At 42.4% G+C, this 22,306-nt stretch overlaps 1 protein-coding gene across 14 annotated transcripts in view; it reads right to left on the bottom strand.

Moving 5' to 3' along the window:
* Positions 1–22,306, bottom strand: part of LOC110968289 (NACHT, LRR and PYD domains-containing protein 12-like) — an 81,135-nt gene that overhangs the window by 33,550 nt on the left and 25,279 nt on the right. For 5 of the 14 annotated variants that reach the window (XM_051940830.1, XM_051940829.1, XM_051940828.1 and 2 more), the window contains one exon: positions 20,766–20,939. The exons of 5 other annotated variants lie outside the window; for them this stretch is intronic. In XM_051940830.1, coding sequence (XP_051796790.1) covers positions 20,766–20,939 — 174 coding nt within the window. Of the gene's footprint in view, positions 1–19,149; positions 20,046–20,765; positions 20,940–22,306 lie in introns of those variants that run through there. 4 more of the 14 variants (XM_051940840.1, XM_051940838.1, XM_051940837.1 and 1 more) reach the window with 2 other exon arrangements.

Consider the following 22,306-nt stretch of genomic DNA (forward strand, 5'->3'; position numbering starts at 1 on the left):
CTGAAGTGAATAAATTCCACCAACATTCAGTGAACTGACCTGAGAGTCTCCAGTTTACAGTTTGGACTCTGCAGTCCATCACAAAGACGCTTCACTCCTGAATCCTGAAGGTAGTTTCTACTCAGGTCCAGTTCTATCAGATGGGAGGGGTTGGACTTCAGAGCTGAGGCCACGACTTCACAGTGAGTCTCTGAGAGAATACAGTTAGAAAGTCTGTAATGAGACATAAAAGATAAAACATGTTACTGTGAGAGAGGACACTTGATATTTCCTGCTGAGAACATTTTCTGTCCTGCTTTTCCTGGACTCAGGATGTTGTGACTGAGTTGGTTTCAGTCAACAGTTCCAGTAGAAAGATGATGATGTCTCTGCTGTGGACCTGCTGCTGTCAGCTTCACCTCCATCACTCAACATTTACAGTCTGCTGTCAAACGCTACACAAACCAAACTGATCACACCTGAACACCATGAATATGAACATCAGGAAACAGTGGCGGCTGGTGAACAATATTGTAGGTGGGTCTGTGCCACATCAAGTCAGTTTCAGTAACCATCCCGATACAACTGAACAGAAACGGCAGGATATCAGTGCTCTGTGAATCATTATTATTTAACACCAATATTAATGACTTGAGGCATTTTTGTACAAAACATGAACAACATATTGTGTAACCACAATTTAGGCAATAAATGATCTCTACAGCTGAGCTCATGAAACAGTGCATTAGTGTTGAACTGACGACTCAAGTATTATGTTAAGTGTTAAGTCTATTAAGAAATTAATACTAGAACAGAAAAATACTGTACAGTAATTTATGATAAAGCTAGCAATTGAAGAGCAACGAGCTACTATCGGAAAAGCCATTGACGAGCTGAGAAAGTCTGTCGAGTTTCTATCTGCAGAAGTACAAGACATGAAGAGTACAGTTAAGAAAACCGAAGTAAGAGTTGATAAAGCAGAAGAAAAGATCCAAATGCTTGAAAATCAAGTAGCAGAATTGATGCGCTACAAGCGGAGATGGAATCTACGTCTTCGCGGGCTCCCAGAGAGAGATGGAGAAGATGTGAGGAGCGCGGTGATAGACATCAGTAAAAACATTGCCCCGGGATACAAGGAGAAATTTGTGGAGGTGATTGACTCGGTGCACAGGCTTGGCAGACCGAACCCGGCCAGATTCCAAGCGAGAGACATTATCATGCAGTTCTCCATGAGGCACTTTCGCGACGCCATTTGGAAGATGTCAAAGAACCACGACTACTTGAAACAGCGAAACCTGCGCTTCAAGGAGGACCTGACGTCGGTGGACCACGAAAAACGAATTTGCCTGTGGCCCCTCATTCAAAAAGCCCGGGAGGAGAAGAAAATGGCGTTTTTCGTCGGGGGTAAAGCTTTCATTGACAACAAGGAAATATTCTGACTTTGATATCCAAGTTTATGTTTAAGTGTAAGTGTTTATGTGTAAGTTTATTTTGATATCCAAGAACCTCTACAGTTCTTCATGAGTTCCAGCAGATCTGCATGTTTCCTCCATCAGCCAAAGGAAGAACCAGAAGAACAAACTGTTGGATGGAACAATGATCAGAACCAAGCAGAAAAACTCTTCATTTATTCATCAGCTTTAAACACCAACCAATAAAAAATGCACTTTTTCCAGCGTTTGAAGCAGCTCCAGAACATCTGAGACCAAACACAGCTGACATGTGGAGTTTGAAATAAACAAGAGGAACACTGAGAAGAACAAGAACGTTCTAGAGGCTCCATCCACTTCACACCGGACCATCTCACATCGCTTTAAATCATTGATTTGATTCAGGAAAATGTGGAAAATCTCTGCTCACAGGTGGTGGAACTCTTTGAGGTAGAAGTTCTTAAAGAAGGTGGGTGGTGTTGATTTCTGTGGAAGTTTGAAGCCACAACTGGAGAAATAATGAAGCTGCAGTCCTGAAATGAATCTTCTCATGAATAAGAACATGTGGTCTTCAGTGGAACAACCTGCTGTGATGGAATAAAACAAAGCAGTTCTATGAGGTGAAGTTTGGTCCAAACATCTCCATGTTTCTGTCTGTTCTGGTTCTCCACCAACCACAAAACCTTCATTTTACACACTAAGAGGAGGAATTATTGTTCTGTGATTGGCTCCAATAGGAGCTTTAAAATGGAAAATATGGTGAGTTCAATGAATCCAAACAGATCCTGGTCAACAAGTTAAATCTAAATGTCTGACATCCAGATAAAAATGGATCAAACTGCTGATGGAACCACTTTTTACAAACTGATCTGAAGCTCTAGGAGTCAGAAAACCCGGATTTTTCTTTTAGTCCAGTAACGATATGATAGAACTCTTCCAGTTAGACACTACTGGAGTGGATCCATTGATCAAACCTGATCAATGATTGTTCAAATATCGGCCAGAAATGCAAAAACATCATTTAATAGATTTTCTCATGAAGTTCCTCTGACTGGAACCAAACTCTACATTTTAAAGCTCGAGTTGGAGCCAATCAGAGGAAATAATTCATCCTCTTAGGGTGAAAATAAATGTTCGATGGTTGGTGGAACATCAGAATGGACACAAACGCTGAGATTTCTGGAGCAAACTTCCACCATCATAGAACTGGTTTGTATTATTCTACCACAGCAGGAACCTCTGAGCCCAGATTTGACACATCATCACCTCCATCAGTATTCACCACTTTAACACAAATGAGTTGAAGTGAAGATGGTCAGACGTGGAGCATTCTGAGAACTGAGGCAGAACCACCAGACTGAGAAGATCTGAAGAACTCAACTACTGATCTACTCTGATCATGTTCATCACATGTGGACTCACTGAAACTTTCTGCAGTTCCTCACAGCTGGAATCAGTCTCCGTTTTCCCTCTGATGATGTGTTGTACTTCTCCAGGTCCAACTCATCCAGAACCTCCTCTGACATCAGCAGTATGTAGCCCAGAGCTGAGCACTGGATCTCAGAGAGTTTCTTCTTTGATCTGTTCTCTGACTGCAGGAACTCTTGGATCTCCTGATGTACTGAGAGATCCTTCATCTCCATCAGACAGTGGAAGATGTTGATGCATCTGTCTGGAGATATTTTATCACTGTTCATCTTCTTCAGGTTGTTGATGACTCTCTGGATGGTTTCTGGACGGTTCTCTGTCAGACCCAGCAGACCTCCTAAGAGTCTCTGGTTGGACTCCAGACAGAGGCCATGAAGGAAGCGAACAAACAGGTCCAGGTGACCATTTCTGCTGAGGAGGGATTTCTCCATGACTCTGTTCAGGAAAACATCCAGGGATGAGTTTGTATATTTTTCTCCCATGAACTTCTTCAGCACCTCCTCGTTCCTGTTGGTGTAACAGTGGAACATGTAGACTGCAGCCAGAAACTCCTGAACGCTCAGATGAACAAAGCAGTAGACTGGTTTCTGGAACATCTCACACTCTCTCCTGAAGATCTGGGTACAAACTCCTGACAACACCGAGGCCTCTGTCACATCCAGACCACACTGCTCCAGGTCTTCTTGGTAGAACATGATGTTTCCTTTCTTCAGATGTTTAAAGGCCAGCCTCCCCAGCTTCAGAAGAACTTCCCTGTCAGCCTCCGTCAGCTCCTGTGGACTCGTCTCAGGTCCCTCATGGTACTTCTTCTTCTTCCTCTGTGTCTGAACCAGCAGGAAGTGTGAGAACATGTCAGTCATGGTCTTGGGCAGCTCTCCTCTCTGCTCTGTGCTCAACATGTGCTCCAGAACTGCAGCAGTGATCCAGCAGAACACTGGGAGTCGACACATGATGTGGAGGTTCCTGGATGTCTTCATGTGGGAGATGATTGTGCTGGAGCGCTCTTCATCACTGATCCTCCTCCTGAAGTACTCCTCCTTCAGGACGTCGGTGAAGCCTCGTACTTCTGTGAACCTGTCCACACGTTTAGGAGGGATCTGATTGGCTGCCGCAGGACGGGAAGTGATCCAGATCAGAGCCGAGGGAAGCAGATTCCCCTCCATGAGGTTGACCAGCAGAACGTCCAGCGATGACTTCTGGCTGACGTCAGACACAAACTTCCTGTTGGTGAAATCCAGTGAAAGTCTGCTTTCATCCAGACCGTCAAAGATGAACAAAAGTTTACAGACAGCCAGCTGCTCTGCCGTCACCTTCTGTAACGTTGGATGGAAAACATGGAGCAGCGTGAGAAGACTGTGCTGCTCATCTCTGATCAAGTTCAGCTCCCTGAACGGAAGCACCACCACCACACTGACGTCTTGGTTTTCTCCGCCCTCTGCCCAGTCCAGAGTGAACTTCAGCACTGAGAAGGTTTTTCCCACGCCGGCCACGCCGTTGGTCAGGACCACTCTGATGGCTCTCTGCTGCTCAGGTAAGGCTTTAAAGATGTCCTGGCACCTGATGGGAGTGTCATGGAGGCTCTTTTTGGAAGCTGTCTCCAGCTGCCCCACCTCATGTTGGACATCAGCCTCTCCACTGTGTCCCTCTGTGATGTAGAGCTCAGTGTAGATCCTGTTGAGGAGGGTTCCACCTCCTGGTTCATCACTTCCTTCAGTCACATGTTCACATCTCCTCCTCAGACTCATCTTATGTTCCTGCAGAACCTCCTGCAGACCAACACCTGCCCACAGACCAGACAAACAATCAGACTCAGCAAACACAAACATCTTTCATGTCTGGACAACACAACAACAAGCTCAGTTTCCACACATCAGTCCACCAGCAGATGTTCAGTCTTACTTTGTCCACAGCTGCTGCTTCTGGATCTTTTTCCACACTGGGGACAGGAGGAGTGTCCTGATGGAGCAGACTGGTCCCAGTATGAGCTGATGCACTGTCTGCAGAACCAGTGTCCACAGCTGCTAGAGACTGGATCCTTCAGGACGTCCTGACACCGAGCACAGCGGGACGGCTGCTCCTCCACACAAACTCTCCTCCTCTTCATCACTCTGTCAACACATTTATTCATCACATCTCACATCATCTGGAGAAAAACATCCACATGTGACTCCACAGAGCAGAAGAGAACAGTAAAAGTGAGGCTACTGTTCTGTCTGAGTTCAGCCGCTAATAAAAAGCTGCTTCCTTTTATTATCAACTCCACTCACTTCTTTTCCCATCAGCTGTCTGATTAAACTCTCACTCATCTGCCTGCAGTTTGCTGTTCATACAAACTCAACACTTTGTGCAGCAGCTTCACAGTAACAGCCTTCCATCACAGACAGCTGCTTCTGTTCTTCACTGCTTTACTCACTTTGGCAGCTCAGCTCGGCTCAGTTCACTTTAACTCAGAGAACAAATCATGGAGAAACTGTGACAGAGCAGCAGCCTCAGACACACAGCGTTCAGCTTTCATTTAAACATCTGGATCATCTGGACCAGGAACCAATGAAGACCAACCACAACATCAGCTACACATCTGGAGAACATTCTTTCACTCTAAGTCTTTACAGTGGCTTCAACATTGGCCTGGAGATGTTTGAATGTTGGCTGTAAACTGTGAAATCCAGGATTTCAGCTGTTTTATCACAGAAACACTTTCAGAACTGTGTGAACGTTTACAAAGGAACAGCTTGTTTGAAGAGTTTCAGTCAGACTTCAGAGTGCATCATAGCACAGAAACAGCTCTGGTAGAAGGTACTAATGACCTTCTCATAGCATCAGATAATGTCTGGTCTCTGTACTTGTTTTGTTAGATCTTAGTGCAGCATTTGATGCAATCGACCACAAACTTTTATTACAGCGACTAGAACATTTTATTGGCATAAAAAGGACAGCACTGGACTGGTTTAAATCCTACTTATCAGACAGGTTCCAGTTTGACTCTTCTGAGTATACTAAAGTTAATCACGGAGTTCCTCAGGGTTCTGTCTTAGGACCGATACTTTTCACATTATACATGCTTCCTTTAGGCAATATTATTAGGAAGCATTGTATTAACTTCCATTGTTATGCAGATGACACACAATTGTATTTATCTATGAAGCCAGATGAAACTGATCAGTTAGCTAGACTGCAAGATTGTCTTAAGGACATTAAAACCTGGATGACTTTTTAACTTCCTACTGCTAAATTCAGACAAAACTGAAGTCATTGTATTTGGCCCCAAACATCTTAGAAACTCTCTTTCAAAGCAAATAGTTACTCTGGATGGCATCACATTGGCCTCCAGTACTACTGTGAGGAATCTTGGAGTTATTTTTGACCAGGACATGTCCTTTAACTCACACATAAAGCAAGTCTGTAGGACTTCCTTTTTTCACCTGCGTAATATTGTAAAAATCAGGAACATTCTGTCTCAGAGTGATGCAGAAAAATTAGTTCATGCTTTTGTTACTTCCAGGCTTGACTATTGCAATTCCTTATTATCGGGTTGTCCAAATAGCTCTCTCAAACATCTACAGTTGATCCAAAACGCTGCTGCGAGAGTACTGACAGGAGTTAGCAAAAGAGATCATATTTCCCCTATACTTGCTTCTCTTCACTGGCTTCCTGTTAAATCCAGAATAGAATTTAAAATCCTTCTTCTGACATATAAAGCTCTTAATAACTAATCTCCATCATATCTTAAAGATCTGATAGTACCTTATTATCCTAGTAGAACTCTTCGCTCTCAAGCTGCAGGCTTACTTGTTGTTCCTAGAATTTCTAAAAGTAGAATGGGAGGCAGAGCCTTCAGTTATCAGCTCCTCTCCTGTGGAACCTGCTCCCAGTTTGGGTTCGGGAGGCAGACACCCTCTCTATTTTTAAGACCAGGCTTAAAACGTTCCTTTTTGACAAATCTTATAGTTGGGGCTGACTGGGTGACCCACAGGGGTTCGGCTTGTGTCTTCATTGCACAGCTGACTCCCTCTTGGACGTCCCTTCGTTCTGCCTCTAGTCATGCTGCTATAGGCCTATAGGCTGCTGGGGGACTTTTCTTGATGCACTGAGCCCTTCTCTATCTACCTTTACATTTAATATGTATACCGTTATTGCAGTACATTCACTCTGTTTCCCCCTGTGCTATTTCTCCGAGTGTCCCTGGTCCCAGAGATGGATGCTTCAGATCTGTGGTCGATGTTCCACCAGCTGGTCCAGTCTCCATCATGTCCACTGTGGGATGCTGCTGCTGACCTTCCTCCAGTCCACTGCTTCCAGCTGCTCATTTCCACCAGTCTCTGCATCATCCTCACTATACTTGATCTGTTCTTCTACATACTGTTTGAATTTTACTACCAGCTCTATATGTAGTAGATTTAATGCCAGAGCTGTACACCAGAACAGGAAACTATGGATCAGTTTCCATGTTAGCTTCTACTTTGTATGAATCATCTGTGTTACTCTGATCATACATGGATCTCATTGTGTGTTCTATGTTCCTTTTCCTCCTCTACCTCTTCTGTTCCACATAAAGATCCAGGTTCTGTTCCAGGTTTCTTCCTGTTAAAGGCTGTTTTTCTGTCCACTGTCTCCTTATTTCTGCTCTGGGGGTTCTTATGGGTTCTGTAAAGCGTCTTCAGACAATCTGAACTGTAACTGGTGCTATAGAAATAAAACTGAATGAAGAACTGGTTCTAAAACCCAGACCAGGATCCATCTGATCTGAAAGAGTTCTGCATTCTGACCACTGTGTGACCGTTTCAGCAGAGCATCTTCTTTCATCCTAAACCTTCATCTTTACAGCAGAAACACTTTCTTACTTTGTGTCTGAGGGTCCAGCTTCTTTACTGAAGTTTAGAAGTCCTCCTTTGGACCGGTCACTCTTCATGGACAAACAGCTGGAGGATGGAAACTCCTCCTCCTCCTCCTCCTCCTCCTTCATCTTGTGGACTTCAGTCAGTCTGAGAGGAAAACCAGCAGCTCAGTGAGTGAAGTTACAGTTAGAATAATAATAATAAACTTATTTCTGTGGTGCTTTTCTAAATCAGAGTTAGAAAGAGCTTTACAGTAAAATATCAGAGAAAATACAACAAACAGAGAACAGCATCATTCATAGAAAATACAGTTAAAGTATGAAGTATCTGCATCACAGTCTATAAATAATCAGCATCAATAGTTTCTGAAATCAGAGTTTGCTTAGAACCAGGAGGAACAGAAATGCAGTTTAGATCAAATGATGCTGTTTGTGATGTGAGATCAAATCCTTCAGGCAGAGGGAGTTCCTGTCTACAGCCAGGGTAAAAAGTGAAGCAGAGAGTGGCCCCGCTCATGTGTAGGAGAACATACATGATGTTTACCATGAAAGGATTTAAAGGCAGGTGGAAAATGGTGGAGATCAGGATAGAATCTGGTAGGTGGCTCATTTCTAAGTGTAAACAGGAGAACTGATCACTAGAAGCTGTTAGTGGATCAGAGAAACATGATGTCAGCAGGTAGAGTTCTCCTGGAGGAAACCTGTTTTTCTGCTGGCTTCACATGGAACCAGCTTTCTAACAGCTTCTGGCAGGTTCTACAGACCTTCTGCACAGCAGCATTTCTGCTTCCTGCTCAGTCAGTCATCTACAGCTCACTTTACAGCACAAACACTTTCTTACTTTGTGTCTGAGGGTCCAGATTCTTTACTGAAGCTTAGAGGAGGATCTCTGGACCAGTCACTCTTCATGGACAGACGGCTGGAGGATGGAAACTCCTCCTCCTCCTCCTCCCTCATCTTGTGGACTTCAGTCAGTCTGAGAGGAAAACCAGAAACATTGAGTGACACAACAAGAATCAGAACAAACTAATGTGTTCCAGAATCAGCTCAAACTTTCACATCAGGAAATAAAACAGAGTCCAGAGAGGAACTAAACCAGTCAACAGTCCACCTGGTGAATGAAAACATCCTGATTTTCTGCTTCAGTCCACAGACAGACAGCTGACTGAGACTCTGACAGCAGAAGAATAACAACGTTAAACTAACTCTCACCTTGTTGTCCTCTGTCGGCTGTAAAATGGAGTCTGAACTCTTCATTTCCTCGTTCTTCTGTTCCTCCTCCTCTACCTGTAAATCTCATGACTCCAGCTAACTCCTCCTAGCTACCTGTGGGTTTCCTTTCTTCAATAAATCAGCAGAGAAGCAGCACATTCATTCACAGCAAATATTCACTGTTTAATGAACACTAAAACCTCCCTGTCGTGTTATTTTCACATGGTTCATCCCTCGCTAACAGCTGCATGAAGCTAATTAGAGCACTGAGGTTAGTTAGCAGACAACCAGCTTCATGTCACCGTGTCTCTTTATTACTAATGTTCAGGTAAAGTTGGAAAGATATTCACAGATTGGGACTTCCGGCATCAATAACTCATGAGATATATGTTGTCAAAACATAAACGATGCCTCTTTCAAATCGTTGTAAGCTAGACAATGTGCTACAAGGCCAGTTTTATCAAAAGTCGCTGTCTTTAAAGCTGCAGAAATAACATTGGCGTCTATGAGCAGCTGGCGGTGCGACGAGTGAACAGGGACCGTCTGCACATAGCACAACCGCTGCAACAGCGAAAAGAGACACGACACAAATATTCAATAACTTCACTCTGATACACTGTAGAGACACCAAAATCACTGCAGCCTTCAATGGGCTCCTGCTGGTCATACTACGACTCTTGGTTTGGTGCTAAATTAAAAATCTGAATTTTCAGGATTTTTTTATTATTATGCTATTAGGGCTGCACAGTGAGGTAGTGGTTAACACTTTCACCTTGCAGCCAGAAGATCAAAAAGATACAAAAATACCTCTTGGTATTGTGTGTTGTTCAGCAGCTACAGTTGAAGAGGCTGTACACAAGTTAGGCTCTTATCAGATATAAGAGGGTTTTGGTCTGGAGTAAAGATCAAAACTCTTTCAGAAGTAATTCCAGAAAAACTGTCCATTGTTTTGAATTTGTTTTGTTGAGACAGATTTTTTAACCGGTATAAATATTGTACATAACATCATATGGCAATAAACAACCCAAATATAATAAAACTCACTCCCTAAAAACAGTGGGTGATTATGGAGTCACAGGAATGCCAAATCAAAATATAAATAAATAAGTAAATAAATAAATGTGGAAATATAAAGATAAATAAATAGATAAATAAATAAAAAGAAAAAACAGAAAAGGTAAAAGCAAAGACAAAATTTTCATTTTTATTTATTTATTTATTTATTTGTCTTTATATTTCCCCATTTACTTATTTATTTATTTGTTTATATTTTGATTTGGCACTCCTGTGACTCCATAGCTGATCATTTTCATCTGTTCAAAAAATCTTAACTCAGTGTAGTTTTCTCGTTGCGCCAGCAGAGTGCGCTGTAGTGCTGCAGATCTCTTCTTTTACTTTTATTTACGGCAGAGACTTGAGCAAGATGTTTTTCCATCGGATCGTGTTAAGCTGCTAACTTCTCTAAAAAGTTTAGTTCCAGGCATTTTTCCTTGGAGTTTTTGAACTGTGGAGACTTTTCTCGCTGAGAAAGCAGAGATAAACCGCTGAGTGACATCTTTCTGATTGTTTCTGTTGGATTAAGCTCCGGTGAGTCCACTTTTATCTGGCACTGGCTTAGCATGCTAGCGAGGTGATGTTACGGTGTGTCTGTGTGCATTCTGTTATTCATGGAGATGAAAACCTTTAAAAAAACAATGGGAGACAGACAGTGATTGTGTCTTGTGATATGTTTGATGAAAATTTGGTGAATTGTGTGATGTGTTACTGAAAGCTAATGCTATTGAGTTAATCCATTTCCACAGCTTTATGTGTTGTGTTTTCTGTTATCACTGAATTCATGCTTCACAAACAGAGAAATATTAACTGTACAGTGAGTGGACAGATTTAGATTTAGATTGTAAAACTACTGCTGTATGCAGGTTGTTTTTATCCTGGTTGAAGTGGATGCTGAACGGAGAGCCAGGTTCCTGTGAGCTTCTAAAGTGAGGAGTGGATCAACATGTGGAGGGTGGAGACCTCCACTCTGCTCTATGGTGGGAAAAGGAAAAGGAGGAACTGGTCTCTGCTGAAATCCAGCTGGAGATGGGACCAAGTTACACATGTGCAAGTCTCAAGTAAGTCTCAAGTCTTAACCTTCAAGTCTCAAGTAAGTCTCAAGTCTTAACCTTCAAGTCTCAAATAAGTCCCAAGTCTTAACCTTCAAGTCTCAAATAAGTCCCAAGTATTTTTTCTTGGCCAAGTCAAGTCACAGGTTATGTCAAGTCCTAAGTCAAGTCAAGTCAAGTCACATTATTGTAATTTTACCTGCAGAATATGATCTTAATGAAGTGAAAAGACAAGATATCAGTAACTATCAGTAAACATCACTGGCTTAATGTGCCCAACGTGTTAAAAAGACAATGTAAACGGGCTCTGATATTAATAACAAATTGACAAGCACTTATGAAGAGAATAACATTTTTTTTAGTATTATTGATTGTGTGACGGCGCACTTTACCCAAGGCAGCAGCTCATCCCCCCACTCCTTACTGTTATATTAAGCTAACATTAGCTAAAATGCTAACTAACCAGACAATGTGAACGGGCTCTGATATTAAAAACAAATTGACAAGCACTTCCTGGGCCGAATGGGTTTTCAAATGTCGGACAAAATCTGACGTTGTCGTCTGACTGTCTGTGATTTTCACGTTGCACGTCTTGCAAACTGCTGTTGGTCGTTTACCGTCTTGATAGAAATCCTGATACCTGAAGGTGATGATTACCTTGGGTACGGCTGACATGTATATCCGGCGGTGGGCCCTGCCGTGGAGGCCTACTAAGGTAGCCAACGTAGAGAGGGCGGGGCTGATTGATACGGCAAGCCGATTTCAAATTAAAAGCCTATGTTGGACTATCCAGCATTTTACATATCAACAACGTCATTCAAACTGAAAACATGATGTGAAGAATAATAAGAACACTCAAGTCATTCAAGTCGTCGTGTCTCAAGTCAAGTCCCGAGTCTTTAACTTCCAAGTCCAAGTCAAGTCGCAAGTATTTTATTTTTTTCAAGTCAAGTCATAAGTCATTAAAACAGCGACTCGAGTTGACTCGAGTCCAAGTCATCAAGTGTCAAGTCCCCGTCTCTGGCTAAGACATTTCAAACACAATCATACTACCCGGGTAGATGAACTGAACTGAATTTTCTTCTATTGTTTTCCAGGTGCACTGGTACCAAACTGGTTCTACTTACTGGTTCTGTTCTGTTGGGATTTGTGCAGAGTTGAATGGTCATTGATGTGACCAGTTACAATTTAAGGTTTATCACTTTAATAATAAATGTTCAATGAAAGCTGTTTCACTGAAATATTGTCCTTGTCCAACTATCGTTCTAGATGAACCTAACGTTACCATGGCAACAGATAAAGCCCATAATATACACTAAGTCGTGTTCTATATTTGATGAGATTTAGCTTCCCATTGTAGTAGTTCATATTCACCCTTTTTGGCTGCACTGATTCTACTTGGTGTTACACTCTGATCTGCTGTTTGTGTGTGTCTGGGGTCGTTGTGTCACTTCCTGTCTTTCTGCTATGGTTTTCTGGGTTTTATGCTGATTTTGTGTCATTCTGTGTCTAATTATGATGTCATTGTCTGCTTTTTGTGGTTATTTTTGTCTTTTTGTGGTTGTTTTGTGTCTTTTTGTGGTCCCTTTATGCCTTTTAATGATGTTGTTGATGTAATTTTGTGTCTCTGTGGTTGTTTTGTGTCATTTTGTGGTTGTTTTGTGTCTCTGTGGTTGTTTTGTGTCTCTCTGTGGCTGTTTTGTGTCTCTTTGTGGTTGTTTTGTGTCTCTGTGGTTGTGTTGTGTCTCTCTGTTGTTGTTTTGTGTCATTTTGTGGTTGTTTTGTGTCTCTCTGTGGTTGTTTTGTGTCTCTGTGGTTGTTTTGTGTCTCTGTGGTTGTTTTGTGTCTCTGTGGTTGTTTTGTGTCTCTCTGTGGTTGTTGTGTCTCTCTGTGGTTGTTTTGTGTCTCTGTGGTTGTTTTGTGTCTCTCTGTGGTTGTTGTGTCTCTCTGTGGTTGTTTTGTGTCTCTCTGTGGTTGTTTTGTGTGTCTCTGTGGTTGTTGTGTGTCTCTGTGGTTGTTTTGTGTCTCTGGTTGTTTTGTGTGTCTCTGTGGTTGTGTTGTGTCTCTCTGTGGTTGTTTTGTGTCTCTCTGTGGTTGTTTTCTGTCTCTCTGTGGTTGTGTTGTGTCTCTCTGTGGTTGTTTTGTGTCTCTGTGGTTGTGTTGTGTCTCTCTGTGGTTGTTTTGTGTCTCTCTGTGGTTGTTTTGTGTCTCTCTGTGGTTGTGTTGTGTCTCTCTGTGGTTGTTGTGTGTCTCTCTGTGGTTGTTTTGTGTCTCTCTGTGGTTGTTGTGTGTCTCTCTGTGGTTGTTTTGTGTCTCTCTGTGGTTGTTGTGTGTCTCTCTGTGGTTGTTGTGTGTCTCTCTGTGGTTGTTTTGTGTCTCTGTGGTTGTGTTGTCTCTCTGTGGTTGTTTTCTGTCTCTGTGGTTGTTTTGTGTCTCTGGTTGTTTTGTGTGTCTCTGTGGTTGTGTTGTGTCTCTCTGTGGTTGTTTTGTGTCTCTGTGGTTGTTTTCTGTCTCTCTGTGGTTGTGTTGTGTCTCTCTGTGGTTGTTTTGTGTCTCTGTGGTTGTTTGTGTCTCTCTGTGGTTGTGTTGTGTCTCTCTGTGGTTGTTGTGTGTCTCTCTGTGGTTGTTTTGTGTCTCTCTGTGGTTGTGTTGTGTCTCTCTGTGGTTGTTGTGTGTCTCTCTGTGGTTGTTTTGTGTCTCTCTGTGGTTGTTGTGTGTCTCTCTGTGGTTGTTGTGTGTCTCTCTGTGGTTGTTTTGTGTCTCTGTGGTTGTGTTGTCTCTCTGTGGTTGTTTTGTGTCTCTCTGTGGTTGTGTTGTGTCTCTCTGTGGTTGTTTTGTGTCTCTCTGTGGTTGTGTTGTGTCTCTCTGTGGTTGTTTTGTGTCTCTCTGTGGTTGTGTTGTGTCTCTCTGTGGTTGTTGTGTGTCTCTGTGGTTGTTGTGTGTCTCTTTCTGGTCAGGTTTGTGTGACTCTCTGTCTGCAGTGACTGATTCCTGATAATGATCCCTGACATGCAGACAGGATGATCAGATCTAACAGCAGCTGTGTTCTTTAGTTCACCTCAGACAGGTGAGCTGTCTCACTGAGTCACAGTTTATCAGGTAAATCTCTTCCACAGCGTTTGTCCTCCATCACTTTACTGCTGCTAAGGAAGGACTGAGATTAGCTGCTGTTAGTTTACTTTAGTCTGTTAGTGATTCTGGATCATAGACCACTGGATGTTCTGCCCACAAACACACAAAACAAACACACAGAAAACAAGCAGAAAGAGAGAAAAGGGCCATAAAAACACACAAAACCAGCACAGACACACAAAACAAGCACACAGAGACAGAAAAGGAGCACAAAGCAGCATCCAGACAGACGCTTTGATGTCACCGTCCTGCTGTCGGTTCTTCCAGGAACCACAGCTCTCTGTGCCGGGGATCAGCGGCTCTTCATCCAAACCGGCGAGGTGACGGAGCTGACGGAGCTGACGTCTCCTTCGGCCTCTCAGAGTCTGTTTGAAGAACCAAACCCGCACGGGTTCTGTTCAGACGGACTCTTAACGGAGCGGTCGGCCGCTTCAAACGTCTGCAGGAGTCCTTCAGCCACCAGCAGCACTAAAACAGCATCAGTCCTCCAGTGGTTCTACCTTCTGTCTCCACCTACTGAAGCTCACAACAAGCAGCGTCCACACAGCAGCTCCAAAATCACCTTTTTCCTGCCACAGCAATCATTCAGCTCCAGCGGCTACAACAAAAGGTGAGGAGGGCAAAGAGTTGAGGGCTTCAAATGAGGAACCAGAACCAGGACCCAAACCCTCTGAAGCCCAAACACAGCGAGCAGCTCAGTCTGCACAAAACTACAGCGACGTTTGCTTTGGAACGGACCGCTGACGGATCTCAGCCCATCATCTCACTGCTCCATCCTAACCCAGCCCTCCACATGGTCACCACGGTAACACAGGAACTGGAGGAGGAGCCTCAGAGCTGGAAAACGTCTCATTCAACTCCAGATTTCAATCGATCCCAGCGGAAAACAAACTAAGTGTGAGACTGAAGCTCTCTGCTCAAAGCTCCCGACATCAGACCGGCCTCCAGCCACCACACCACACATTCCATTTATGTCAGAACCAGCGTCCTTCTAAACGGATCTGAGGATGGAGTCCAGCTGGAGAGTGGAGACTGAGCTTCAGCACAACTTCTCACAGACATGATGAGGGAGAAACTGACACGATCTGCTGAGTTTACATGTGGACACGGACACGTATGGAGCCATAAAATCCTGATGGATGCATTTGGAACGTGTTCTGGAATCATTCTACACGTTTACATCATCAGTGGTGGTGATGGAAAAAAGAGGCCCAGATTTAAATCCACACTGAATGAGAGACAGCAGATAGAAATGTGTCAGTCAGCTTTGAATCCTTCATGTGTTTATTACACCATAGATAGCACATTTCTACTGTGTTCATGCTGAACATTCATGAGCTTTTTACACTTTGCTGCTTTAAATAAACAGTGAGTTGACGTGAGTCCCTGTAAATGACAGAAATAAAGTCAGAGCAGAAAACCTGGTGGCCTGACAACCCCTAGTGTAAATAACCGAGGATCTTTATTTGCCAAAGATAACTGCAGGATTCTATTTTGGAGTTTTACCTTTATTTACAATCGCTAAATGTAACTTCCGGTTCACGCTCTTACTTTGAAATAATTACTTCCTGTTGCAGCTGAGCGCGAATTAGCTCATCAGCAACGATAAGAAGGAAAAGGATCAGGACACGGAGAGACATTGGCTCATAAATATGTGTTCTGAACTGAGCAGCCCCTTTGAAAGACGCACAAAGTGTGTTTGTGTGTAAAGAAGAGCAGTTTGGACCTGAATGTGTACATTTGTTGTTTTATCACTAAAGCTAAGGTTCATCTAATGGTTGGAAGAGTTAGCATTTATAGCTTACACGTTGCTTTGTGTTTTCGAGCTCTGACGGTGAATTTTGAGGGTTTACTGCCAATAAATCCAAAAATCTGATCAGTGAGTGTCATCCTTCAATCAAGGGTTATGCTACACCCAGGAAGAGAGGAAAGGTAAGAAGAAAACTGAAAAAGGAGAAAATACAGTTTGCTTTATTACAAGAGGCACATTTACACAAAGATGAACATGAGAAAACCAAAAAGTGGGATTCAGAAACACATACTATAGCTCATATAAACAAGGCCGCAAACGAGGAGGAGCAATTTTAGTTTGTAACTCTACAAAGTTTTATTCTGAGAAAGAGATGAAAGAAAATGACGGCCGGTCTGTTATTGAGGGAAGGTTGGAGGATGAGATGATCACTAGTGAACGTGTTACCTCCTGGAAGTGACAAACATTTCTTCAAACCAACGTTCAGCGACTGAAGCAGAAGGAATTTTAACGGTCGGAGGGACTTTAATGTGACTTTAAATCAGAAATTAGACACAAGAATGAAAATGAAAAGGCCTTGTCTAGATTTGTAGAATTATCAGTGGAAGAAGTAGGATTGGTCGATGTGTGGTGAACTTTTAATCCTTTAAAAAAGAGGATCGTCACTATTCTGCTCGTCACAAAGTACATTCACAAACGGACTATTTCTTTGTAAACTAATCAGATCGTAACGCTTTATGTATGAAAATGAATCTATCCAGCAGGAAGAAACAGACCTTATGGAGGCTCAATGTTGGTATCTGGAACAATGAGATCAAAGAAGAAACTAAACAATCCATGGAACATCATGATAACGGGGAGGTGAATCCAACAGTCACATGGGATGCCCTTAAAGCCGTGATTAGAGGAAAATTAAGATCTGAAACAGCGTGGATTAAAAACATGAAATGCAAACTGATGAGGAGCGTTCTGGAAAGCTCAAAGAACTGGAACTGCAATTCCTGAAAACAACAACAGCAGAAATTCATCAGCAGATTGTGGACACTAAAAGGTGTATTAATAACATAGTAGAGGAGGAAATGGAAGAAAAACATTTATTTTAGACAGAGGTATTAGGAAACGGGACCGAGATCTACAAAACTCTGAGCAAAAAGGTTCAGAAAACAGCAAATGATAAATAGAATTCATCAAATTAAAGATCCATACACTGAGCTAGAAACCCATAAGCCAGAAGAAATCCAAAGTATCTTTAAAACGTTTTATGAAAACCTCTATACTCAGCCTCCCTCAGCAAGGGAAGAGGAAAAAACATCAGACCTTCCATCAATAGGAACAAAGCAAAATGATCAATAACAGCAGAAAGTTCAAAAGATGAAATACTAAAAGCCATAAACATTAAAGATAATCAATGACCAGGAAGCGACGGCTTCCCAGCTGAATGCTATAAAGTATTCAAAGATGAACTGGTCACGATCCTCTAGAAATCTGTAAACTGGACCTGAAAAGAAAACACAATGCCAGCTTTCAGTTATTCCAAAAGCAGGTCAAAATAAGGAGAGCTGTGCTAACTACAGACCCATTTCTGTGCTAAATATTGATGATAAAATGTAGACATCAATCATTTCCAAAAGGTTAAATACCTTTGTGTCAGAATGAAGTGATGAAGATCAGACAGGGTTTATGTGGGAAAGACAAACATGATAATATCAGGAAAAGTGTACATAAAACAGAGAGCACAGAGAGAGAAAAAAGCACAGTTCTACTGAGTAGAGATGCTGAAAAGGCGTTCCATTGAGTTCACTGGGACTTTCTAGATTTAGTTTGAGAAAAAATGGGCTTCAATAACAGATCAGTGCAAATGATTAAAACACTATACAGCCGACCAACTGGCCGGATTAAAATCAATGGAAATGTTCCAGATAAAATGACTCTCCAAAGATCAACAAGACAAGGCTGTGGGCTTTCCCTACGCTCTGCTCAATCTGTATCCAACCCCTGGCACAAGCAGTAAGACAAAATGAAGACATCAAAGGAGTTCTGATAAATGGAGCAGAACATAAGATTGCTCTCTTTGCAGATGATGTGACAGCATACCTGGAACAACCACATCAGTCTCTACCTACTAGGGCTGCTCCAAAGACTGGTTTCTGCTCTCTGAATATTAAAGACGAAGATCCGGATATTTGTTCTAACCCTTAGATTCAATAACTAATCATACATTCAATGTTTGGTTTAGAACGCTCAAGAAACATAAAATCCAACAACAAAGTAAAAAGTTTAAATGGATAGCGTATGATATTAAATGTGTGCCTGAGATATTTAACCAAAGCTATAAATATTGGACAACTAGGGGAGTTCCAGCTTGGTGTGTTCTGGAGAATAATGGGAAGCTGGAGAGTTTCCACAACCTGAAACAAAATGACCAACTTGGAAAACATGATTTGTTTTGCTATCTTCAAATGAGAGACTATTCTAAATAAAAAAGAACTCCAGGTAGATTCCTCCATGGAAGAGAGCGATATGGTTCAAATAATGACCAAAGCACACAAAGGCAGCAATGTTAGGACAATCTCTATTCTATAGAAAGCTTTAGTAAATGCAGACAAACACACAACTAAAAACGTTAAGACTAAATGGGAAAAAGAATTCAATATAATAATCAAAGAGAGAGATTGGCTGAACATGTGGAAACTTCATCACACGACTACTTGCTCTGATGTGGAGGGAGTTCACCTGGAAACATCTCAGAGCATTTTTATTCCACCAAAGCTAAAAGTAAACAGTTACAGACACATCAGAAATGCTGCAGAGAATGTGGAGGATTAGATGTCCACCATTCACACATTTTCTGGAAATGTCCAAAACTTTCAGGATTCTGGAAAATCATCTCTAATGTCCTGAGAAAAGTACTTGGTTATACGATCCTGATGAAACCTGAATTCTTTGATTGATGTGATTTTGATGATGGTACTGTCCATGACTGTGATGAATATTTGATAAAGATAATGTTAATGGCTGCAAAAAATGTAGAACAAGGAAATGGGGACCAAATACTGTCCCATCAAAGAAACAATGGATAGCTACAGTTGAAGACATATTCACCACGGAAAAACTAAGCCATCGACTGAGACTACAAGAACCACAAATGGACAAAAAGCGGAAAAAACGGACGTTGTAGATAGAAAATAATGAAGACTGTGCAACCCAGACATTTAGTTTGTCTGTTTTTTGTTATTGGTGTAAAATGTGATAAAACATGAGAAAAAAAGAGCAGAAAACCTGGATGAGGACGCCTTCGTCTTTAAGTCTGCTCTAAACATCTGTCAAAAGGCTCAGAATGAGAGAAAAAGCACAAAGGATTCTCAGACGGACTAAACAGAAGATGAAAGCAGCCGCTGAGTCCTGAGACATAAAAAGTCCTCCATCATGAGCTTCTACTGAAACCTCAGAGGATCTTTACAAAGCTCCACTTTACAAACAACTAAAGACGTGATTTATTTCCACAGAGGAAGGAAATGTGTGGAAACATGAGAGTTTGTAGCAGCTGGACTGCAGTGATTGTGAAGGAAACAGGAGAGACAGGATCAGGACTGATGGAAGAGAAATGGATGAAACAACAAGAAGGACTCCATGAAGAGAACATTGTGGAGAGTTCTACAGATCCAGACGCTCACAGATTTCAGAGCAACCAGACAGAACATGTGACCTGCAGGAGGAATTCCATCTTCATGACTAAACATGTTTCAGAGGTTTTCTGCTGAATCTGATCCGGAAGACTTTGAAGGAGCAAAAGCTGAAGCCAGCAGCAGACTGACGCTGAGCTTCCTGCCCAGGTGGAGGTGGAGGAGGAGTGTGGAGCAGAAGGAGTGGAGGAGTCTCAGCAGAAGGACAGAGCAGCAGCAGAGCAGTCCACATCCACTCATGATCCTCTGTCACATCCACAGGAACACAGGGACCATGCTGGACAGCTGTTCTCACATCAGTTCACACTGCAGCACTCACACTCATCTCCACTTCTTCTGCTTCCTGTCAGTCACTGCTGCATGAAGCTCTCCACCTCCCAGTAACATGGACCAGTCAGAGTCTGTACACACCAGCTGCTGCTGCTGCTTCAACCTCTGGACCATCAGGACACCCTTCATCCTCTCACCACAAACATCCTCCTGATCACCACCTCCATCTGCAGAGAGAAGAATAAAGATGAGAGCAGATCAGTGAGTTTGTAGAGACTCTTCATCAGCTGTCAGTCAGTGATGCAGCTCATCAGGATAAAGAGCAGCAGGACTTTAGACACAAGGACACAGATCCAGATGTGACTCCTGGAGCTGAGCAGAGCTTCTGGTCTGTAGAAAGACCACGTGGTCCCTAAAAGTCACGCTGATGCTGCTAATGCTAATGCTGCTGCTAATGCTGCTGCTGCTGCTAATGCTAATGTTGCTGCTAATGCTAATGCTGCTTCTGTGAAATAAGAGGTGCTGGTCTGCAGGCTTCAGTCTCACTGATCTCAGAGCTGTGACAAACATCACACTGATCAGCTGATCACTGTTGGAATGAGACAACAAACAGTGAGATCAGATCTGATGGACACTTTGATGAAGGAGGACCACTGTCTCTGCACATCTGGAAGGCTGTCAGCTGGAATCGGCTTTATTTCCTCAACACATCAACACAACAACAACAGTCGGCTTCACATCCATCAAACACACCATGACAACAAGCTTGTGGCTCCTCTGATTGGCTGACTGCTGTCTCTGTGTTTCTGTCTCCATTCTGCTCTCACAGCTTCACTGAGAAGCTGCAGGTTTACAGGAGACACTGGATCTTTGCTTTGATACTGACTGTGTTTAGTAGAAAACTGCTGGAAGCAGCAGAGACTGATGGAACCTTCTACTGACCTCAGAGTCTTCAGGCTGCAGTCTGGACTCTCCACAAGATCTAACAGATGTTTCACTGATGATTCCTGCAGGTTGTTGTTGCTCAGGTCCAGATGTTCCAGATGTGAGGGGTTGGACTTCAGAGCTGAGACCAGAGAATCACAGCTGATCTTTGACAAATAGCAGCTCTCCAACCTGAATAAAGAATCAAAGATGTGAGTTGAGGAGACAAAGTTCCTGCTTGAAATCATTCAGAGTTTCATCATCAGTTCAGAGCTGAAGAAGCTTCAGAAGGTTCCAGAAACTCTCAGAGTTTATTATTTTTCATTCAGTGGAACATTTAAAAAACTCCACATAAATGTGTTATTAAAGCATTATTTTCTACTTTCAATGTGTGTGTGTGTGTGTGTGTGTGTGTGTGTGTGTGTGTGTGTGTGTGTGTGTGTGTGTGTTTTCATTCCATCTCTGTATAAATCAGAGTGAATCAAAAACCAAACTGTTCCAACCAGCAGCTCTCAGATCAGATCATCATGTGAGGAACAAAAGTACACAACAAAGACACACACACACACACACACACACACACACACACACACACACACACACACACACACACACACACACACACACACACAAACTCCTATCCAGAAATATTTTGGACGTTTGAGGGACAATCGATCTTCTCCAGAGTCTGGAGGCCTGAGTGTGCAAGTTCATACATGTGTGTGTGAGCTGATAGGAGCTCCATCAACCAGATATGACGTCATGATTTCACATTTAAATGAGAGCAACCAGAGAGAAGAAGAAAACAGACATTCCCATGAAGATCCTCAGTGTGGATCAGTAGAAGAATCAAAGATGTGAGTTGAGGAGACAAAGTTCCTGCTTGAAATCATTCAGGGTTTCATCATCAGTTCAGAGCTGCAGAAATCTGGATTTCTATGCATCAAGTTCAACCTTAAATCTCCTTCAAATCTTCTTTTCATACGTGCAGCTTCATCAATGAGATCTGTTCATTGATTTTACCAGAGGAGAAGCTGCTGGACCACAGAGGACAAATACATTTGCTTCCAGGACAGAAAGGTGAAAAGCATCTAAAGGTTGAGCAGCAGATAAAGCCACTGTCTTTACTTCAGTCATCTCACAGCTCCAAATGCTGGAAAGGATGAAGGAGAGAGTTTGTGCCACTGGTGAGCTTCCAGTTAAAGTGTTGCAGTGATGTGACACACAACAGGTGTTGACAGGTGAGGAGAGTTCTTCTACTCACTGACTTCTATCAGCTCAGCACAGAGAACTTTAAGGACACTTTAGCTTTGACTCTGGACTGAGTCTAGACTTTATGACCCCCTACTACATTTAAAAAGAAAAACTCTGTGGATGATTCACATCAGGCATTAATAATAATAATAATAATAAACTTTATTCCAGACTCAGGTCCATACACAAAGTACACAGACAATAAAAACAATACATTAAATAAACAGCACAAACCAGTTAAAAACATATCAGCATCTATTCCAGTGCTTCCAGAAGCGTGACATATATTTTGTGTCTCTTAGTTT

Source organism: Acanthochromis polyacanthus, chromosome 20, assembly GCF_021347895.1.
Source record: "Acanthochromis polyacanthus isolate Apoly-LR-REF ecotype Palm Island chromosome 20, KAUST_Apoly_ChrSc, whole genome shotgun sequence".
NCBI lineage: Eukaryota > Metazoa > Chordata > Actinopteri > Pomacentridae > Acanthochromis > Acanthochromis polyacanthus.